General features: G+C 44.3%; 1 protein-coding gene across 1 annotated transcript; it reads left to right on the top strand.

The window, feature by feature from the left end:
* The first annotated feature begins 1924 nt into the window (after positions 1-1924).
* fam131aa (family with sequence similarity 131 member Aa) lies at positions 1925-6793 on the top strand. Its single transcript, XM_080777732.1, has 5 exons — positions 1925-1949; positions 4519-4630; positions 4826-5008; positions 5726-5884; positions 6117-6793. Exons 2-5 carry the CDS (start codon positions 4540-4542, stop codon positions 6662-6664), a joined length of 981 nt encoding a protein of 326 aa, XP_080633858.1. The 5' UTR covers positions 1925-1949; positions 4519-4539; the 3' UTR covers positions 6665-6793.
* The last annotated feature ends 915 nt before the right edge of the window (positions 6794-7708 follow it).

The following is a 7708-nucleotide window of genomic DNA, read 5'->3' as shown; positions in this document are numbered from 1 at the left end:
TATCAGTCTTATCCGAAATCTGTCAATCTTTGTCAACTCAACACGTGCCGTTAACGTGAATCACGTGAATTTGGGGTATATATATTTATCCAGAATGGCCTCTTTTTTTCTACAGTAAAGTAGCATTCCACGTCGCTAGGCAATGCCCGGCTTGGTGTATTTGACTGTAGCAAGATGGCTGCTGCATAGACTCCTGTGATGGCCAAACGTTGATGTTAGGAGCTCATAAAAAAATAGCCGCGGTTACAATAATATTAAAGCTTCTGATGAAAGTGAAATTATCCATCGGCAAATTGGTAATCTTTACTTCTGTTCATTTTGGGCTGAATTATCTGTTATCCCAAAAATGCAGAGCCACAAACCAGATTCCAAAATCCAAGGATTTATTTAAGCCAAGGTAGTAAGGGTAACAAAACAAAGGAAGCTGTAAGCTCAGGAAACTCAAACTCCATTCAAAAGGTACAAAACAAACTAGTAAGTCCAAAAGGCAAAACTGTACAGAACCAGGCAGTAAATCATAGTCCAAAAACGCAAACCTTTCAAGGAGAACCAGGAACAATAGGGGTACAGCTCAGGGACAAAGACAAATGTTCTGACAGTTTGTGTTTGTGAGGAGTCCAGTTATATAGGGAGCAGATAATGGGCAAAGTGTTCACAGGTGGGCTGACGAGGGAGTTGGAGACAGGTGTGCAGTGTGATGGAATGGAAAGAGGGAGTGGCCAGGGAGGAGTCATGGTCTGTGGAGTGACAGATCATGACAATTTCAGTAATAAAAAAATAAAAGACACCTTTTCTACAAGACATTATACTGAATTGTGGGAGTTAGAGTTAAGGAATTATTGCATCTTTTTTCATCAGAAACTGGAAACATGAGGAAATGGAGCATTGCATAAAAGACTTGCTGAGCAGAGTTTGGGTAGAACTGTGTCCTACTAATTTTCTGTCCTTTTTGTTACTGGTTGTGTCTGTGTGTGCCTCTACAATATTAGCTGGACTTCACGCGATCACTCAATGTGTTGCTAATTTACATGATCATAGGGTTCATGTTGGGCATTTTAAATATAGCATGTAGGCTAAAACTACTCATTGGCCTGTATAGTGTTGTTGTGAATGTCTTCATACAGCATTTCTTATTGTATAACAGAAATAACAGAAAATAACGGGTAGGCTTCCTTCATCTTGGTGTTTTACAGAGGTGGGCAAATTATTCAACCTCAGTAGGCTACTTGAGTCAGAATAGATAAGACTCCTGGTCAAATATTGCTCAACTACAAGTGAAAGTATAGTTAGGTAAAATGTAGACATTAAAAAAAGATTTTCAAGAAAGTTTCAAAGAATATATAGTAAACATTAGATTTGCTATTTTCACAATAGACTAAGTGTAATGTGCTTTTTACATTCCTAGATATTAGTGGCATTAAAAGTACAATATTTAGAGTCATAATGGGCTGTCCAAAAATACAATTACTCAAGTAAAGAACAGACTTAAATTTGTTTTACTTAGTAAAGAACAGACTTAAATTTGTTTTACTTCACAGTTGTAAATGTAGGCTATATACTTCGTAAACGTAGGTGGATAAGTGTCGAAACATTGCAGTTTAGTCTGTTTACTTTAGTCCATCCTTAACTGCTCTTTAGGATCATTCAGCCTGCGCAGTTGATCTGATTCGACATGGGGAGGGGGAGATGGAATATGACACCGCCTTGTGTTGATGACGCGTCACTAACGGGGCATTTAGACAGCGTATGCAACCCATATACTGTGCCGAGCGAGCAACAATGCCTACAGCCGCGACCTAATACGGGAGCTTGGAATATGCGCACTGGGATTTTGTGCCATTCCATGTATACTAGCCTACAGCAAGAGGTCAACATATCTGTTGATAGGATTGGAGACGAGCTCATTATAATGCGCGACTCTTACTGGGCCGCCAGCGTTCGATTTGCAGGTAGGTGCTGTAAAGTGGCAGTAGACTACTTGTAAACAAAACTGCCAATGTCTGCCATTATATGCATCGCTTGTTGTATTATAGAGCAGATCTAGTATGAAGGACATCCCATCCTTTTTGTTCGATGCAGTCCGTGTCATTCGTGTGCAGATGTGGTCTTCAGTTGCTTAGAAACGTGCTGCAGCAAAGTCTCATTCACTTCAACGATGATGTTATTCTCACTCATTTCAGTACGTCTACATGTTTTGGCCTATCACGTCTGTGACTGTATCACAGATCATCCTGTTTCAGAGCATGATGTCAATTGTAAACGCATAATCACACATCCATCCCCGTCGCTTCCATTCTAGTTAGAGGGCATACAGGTATATTATATTCTCTATCTCAATGGCTACCCCATGACACTTATTGTTGGCTTGACTATATTCCACTTGTTGCGGTCATGCGATTAGAGCACTGGTTCCGAGGATTTAACAGTAGCCTACAGTAGGCCCTACACAAATAATCACCATAATAACAAGATTATAGTGAATTGCCTCTTGGGTTAGACAGAAGGAAGCCTGGTATTCTGAGAGAAGAGAAAAAAACGGTGCTGCCCTGCATGGTTTTATATTTGCGATTGCTAGAACTTGGGAGGAGCTGTCCATGGTGCTGAAACAAGCTACACGTTGAGAAGGGCTAGGTAGGTGCGTTTTTTGTGTGCTAAAACCTCTCAAATTAGGAATAGTGATTGATTGACATGATTCGGTTCCCTTTGCTATAACTAGCTAGTAGCTAACGATCCACCTATCACCAACAAAGAGTTTGACGGTGCTGATCATTGATGTCTGCGTGTTTATGTGCATGTCTTTAAATGTTCAGATTAATTGAAAATGGAGGACCCTCATGTAAACAAGTCTTAGTGCTTTACTGGTTTCCTCCTCTTAGCAGATTTTGTATTGACCTGTACTTTCGTTGAACTGTACTCATTCTACAAACTGTTAATAAAATGTTCAATCAATCAATGCACTATTTACCATGCTATGCCTCGCTATCTTGAGTAACCTATATATTCATTAACTACTACCTTGGATATTTGTGTGTTCTCAGTAAACCACCAACTAACTGTCTGCCTATAGATGTTGAGGGTTGATTTCACCCAACACCTATAAGCACACACTAGTACACCTGATTCATGACCCTTCGTCTTTCGGGGGGAAATCTGCTTGAAGCTGCCTGGTATTAGTGTGGTCATTTCAAGCCATGCACCACGTGTTCACCAGAGCTGGCATCTGGCTGTGAAGCAAGCAGCCCTTCTGGAAGGAAATTCAGTCAGATAACTCACGAATAGATTTAACCAATATTTATTATAGAATCGGAATACAAGTGTGCATATAATATATTATCTTGGCGTTCGGCTCTGCTGCAATTTTCTCCCTGCTCGGCACAATAATTAAAGATAAAGAGCAGGGATATAGATATACAATAACAACCCCCCATGGGGAACGGCAATAACAGAGCTCACCTGTGGTGGTGGGAGCAAACAGTGCATAACAACAACCAGGAACTATATGGATGGCAGGAAGAAGTCTAGGTGAGCTTAAATACCCCGCCCAATTGGTCAGCTGCCACATCAGCGTATGACATGTGGGTCTTGCAAACACTGTATACACCCACATAGTAATGCAGCATATTAACCCCTCGAATACATTTATGTCCCTTGAGCATAGCATGAACCTGCTCGAGTATATCTGACTGAACTAACTCCGCAAGCTACGTATCATATAACCTCCACGGGCCTCTTTTGGTCATATTCTTATAGGAGCGACCTACTGTATAAGTTCCGCAGTAGCCTACACAATGTTTGTTTGTTTTGGACATGCGGTTAATTAGGTGGGGCTATCAGTTTGAATAGGGATCAGCAGCCATGGGTTGGGCAGCAGGCCTGGAGGTGCTAACTAAGGCTTCTCATGCATGCGCCATATGTTTGCCTGGTCTCGTGGAGACTCTCACAAACCCCCTCACCCTTCCAGACCCAACGATTCTATCTGGTTTCACAGGCTTACCATGGCATTAGCATCTGTGCAATAGATTTAGGGCATAGCTGTTTGCTTGTCAGCCGAGTGGTTTAAACCGTGAGCTGTTGTTTGGTTTAGTTGTGTCGGTCTGCTCTGCTGTGCGGTGATAGCAGCTCTCCATCTCCATGATGCGTAGTAGCAGGGAAAGAAGAGAGCCGCGGCAGGCAGAGGTAGAAAAAACAAATCAAACTCTACAGCAAGAGGGCTCGGATTCTGAGCTATTGTTGGCCAAACGGGCAGCAACAACATTTCTCTTGAATGTTACTTCTGGCAAGGAAATCATACTTTTAGTCATGTTGTCCAATTTTGTCTTGTAAGAACTTGTTTTTGAAGGAAACTGGGTGTGCTGTAAGCCGACAACGATGGATAATTATTACTTTGACATTCCCACATATAAAGCACGTATTTAATTAGGCAGGGTTGATGATTCGATTTAAGTAGTGCGATATAGTTTTTAGACCTACAGAGAAGCTATGTTTGTCACCTCTGTGAAATTTCAACCTTTCTTGCAGGTGAAATTTGAGGAGGCTGAAATGATTCCAAAGTCGGTGAAATCTCCAACTGACTCAAGGAAAGCTGTGAGCATGCATGAGTTTGCCGCTCTGGCCAGGTCCTCTTTAAACGGTAAACACCACCTCACACACACACACACACACACACGCACACGCGCACACACACACACACACACACACACACACACACACACACACACACACACACACACACACACACACACACACACACACACACTCTCTCTACATATATACATGTGTCCATGTATATGTAGAGTAACTTCTACCTATTTCTCTACGTCTATAGGCATCTCCCAGGTCATGAGGGACCATGTAACAAAGCCCACATCCTTGGCTCAGGGCCGGGTCGCCCACCTCATTGAGTGGAAGGGGTGGCCGAAACCCACAGAGCCCCCGCCGGCCGCCCTCTCCCATTTCAGCTCTTACTGTCACCTGACTGAGGGAGAGAAGGAGGCGCGCTTCGCAAAAGGTCAGCTTCACATTCCATCAGCTAGTTAGTTGCATGGATCCATCCAGTGTTCAGAGAATGTCAGATCAAAGTACTCATGGTTGCTGCAGCCATTTTATACTATACTGCTGCATCGACCTGTGTCAACTGCAGTTGGCTCACTTCATTTTGTTACCGTCTTAAAATAATGGCCCAATTCTATATATATATATAATATATATATATATATTTATATTATATATTATATATATTATGCAGGAATGACTAAATATCTGTCTTGAGAGTACAGGGTTTAATGATGTCAGATCAACCTGTGCTGCTGTGTCTCCTGAAGGATGACATGTCTTGGTTGGTACTGTAGCAGATGGTTACCGACTATTAGATTGACTGCAAACACACTTTATTGCCCTTTGGTGTCCCAGAAAAGCCACCTGCCATTATCCCTGACACCTGTGACTTCAACCCCATGAAACCTATAGCTTCCCTATTCGGCAAACATTCGGCAAAAATGGTAGATCTACAAGCTCAAAAAAAAAAGAAAAAAGTGACACTGGTCAACTAAGAATCTCTCAGTTTGAATGAATGTGTTTTGTTTTGTTTTACCAGCAGAGTGAGACACTGATAGAGACAGGAGTGGGGGAGCAGTATTTGTAGTGTCTATGCTGTAAAACACTGTTCATTTTTATGTTTGCAGATGTTGTAGTATTGACTTCATGATTGAATGCATGTCTCTTCCAGGAGTGGAAGAGCAGTTTGCGATTGCCGAGGCCAAGTTGCGTGCCTGGGCATCAGTGGATGATGATGATGAGGAGGAGGAGGAGGAGGAGGAGGAGGAGGAGCAAGACACTAATGACGCAGACTTCGCACAATCCGAGAGCCAGACACACATGTTCTCAGGTAGCTCCAAGACACCCATCACCCATCTCATAATTCCCCCTCTCCTTCTATTCTCTTCCATTACAGCCAACGCATTGTCATTTCTAGATCACAATCATCATCTTCATCATCATCATCTCATGAACGCTTCCCCCTCCTCTGTCAAACCAACCCCACCCCACCCCGCCCCCTCCTCCCCCATCCCTCTTAATCCATCTCCTATAGGTGTTCTGACTCTTTGCTCCTCTCTCAGTCGCCGCAACCGCCAATCAGAATCCTGCGTGTGTGCCATGCCAGGCTGAAGCTGATGACAGCGAAGCTCCGCCCTGTGGCAGTCCTCTGGGCTCCAGCAGCAGCAACAGAAGGCTGCTCCATGATGGGTTTGTGCCTCACAATGACCCACATTCCACCCAGACCCATTCACCTACTTTGCAATGCAATCACACGAGCCCCTTCCTGGAGGAAGGGCCGCTCGGCGGAGAAGGGCAGACAGCGCAGCTGCAGCAGGAGAACCAGCGACACGGTGAGATCTCCGACCATCACAAGCCCGAATGGAGGCCCCGCGGTCGGAGCAGTCGATTTGACTCCTGCTACTCCACCTCTCACTCCGAGTCTCCCGGAGAGGAGGACGAAGAGGAGGATGATGAGGAAGGGAGTGTGTTCCACGAGGGGCACGCATGGCACCCCGGCCCGGGGCGCTTCTACTCCGACCGGGCCTCATCCGGAGTTGCGTCATTCGATGAGGAGGAAGAGAGGGATGAGGCAGTGGAGAACAAAGAAGGGAAGGAGCACTTGGGGTGACTGTCCTCCCAGATCCAGCACCACTAAACACCCCCCCCCCCCCCTCCCTCGCCCACCTGCCACCCCCCAGGACTTCTGCTGATTCTTAATATGATGTGGCTGTTACATCTCAATCAATCCTTTAGTAACCCCCTGGCCCTTACACACACGCACGCACGCACGCACACACACACACACACACACACACACACACACACACACACACACACACACACACACACACACACACACACACACGTTTTCCTCCCCTCGGCCTCCCCTCCTTGCCACCAATGTGCTGTTCCATAGCTCATTCTTTCCTCTGTGGTTTTATAGTGCTTCAGGTCATATAGTCCTAAAACCAGGAAGTCCACAATGGGGTTTTTTTCCCAATAGGGTTTTCGATGTATGCTTCAAATAAGGTCTGTGGTTAACATAAACCCAAGAGAGCTTTGCTTTATGTTCTACGACGTATGTTGCAACAATTCGTATCCTAACTGTGAATTTTGAAGCCATTTCTTTCTATGTACTATATATTAATTACCTATAGGGTGGCTTAAAGCTGCAATCGATAACTTTCATATACTACCCAGGATTCTTTTAACCTGGTCCCCTGCGCAACTGCCAAATTGTCTGCTACTATAGCTACTCCTCTGCTTGCTCAGGAGAAATTGCATTTTGACCTTCAGGCGGTCCTATACCGACCTGAAGGTCCTAGCCAAGTGGTTCCCAAACTTTTTCATGTCAAGGACCCCCAAATTACCCCAATACCCCAAATCACTAATTAGTCCGCGGATCCCCCATTTGAAAACATATGCCAGGGACCCCATAAGAGAAGATTTCTATGGCTCTAGCTGAGATTCTCAACCTGTGTTTTCAACTACCCCCAATTTGACATGGATTAGTCTACGGAACCCCCATTTAATGGAATTTCTATCTCTGGGACCCCCAATTTAAATTGTAAAATCAATGTTAATTTAATTCTGAGTGTGTATAAATGGAATAAATGGTTGCAAACTATCATTTAGCTGGGGACCCCCCTGGAACTCCCTCATGGACCCCTGG

Source organism: Protomyctophum bolini, assembly GCF_963924005.1.
Source record: "Protomyctophum bolini genome assembly, chromosome: 12".
Lineage (NCBI taxonomy): Eukaryota > Metazoa > Chordata > Actinopteri > Myctophiformes > Myctophidae > Protomyctophum > Protomyctophum bolini.
This window is presented reverse-complemented; position numbering and strand designations above follow the sequence as displayed.

Coding starts and splice junctions, on each gene's coding strand:
- fam131aa (XM_080777732.1), top strand. CDS start 4,540: ATGATTCCAAAGTCGGTGAAATCTCCAACTGACTCAAGGAAAGCTGTG. Junction 4,631..4,825: donor GGCCAGGTCCTCTTTAAACG/GTAAACACCACC, acceptor CTACGTCTATAG/GCATCTCCCAGGTCATGAGG. Junction 5,885..6,116: donor CCAGACACACATGTTCTCAG/GTAGCTCCAAGA, acceptor CTCCTCTCTCAG/TCGCCGCAACCGCCAATCAG.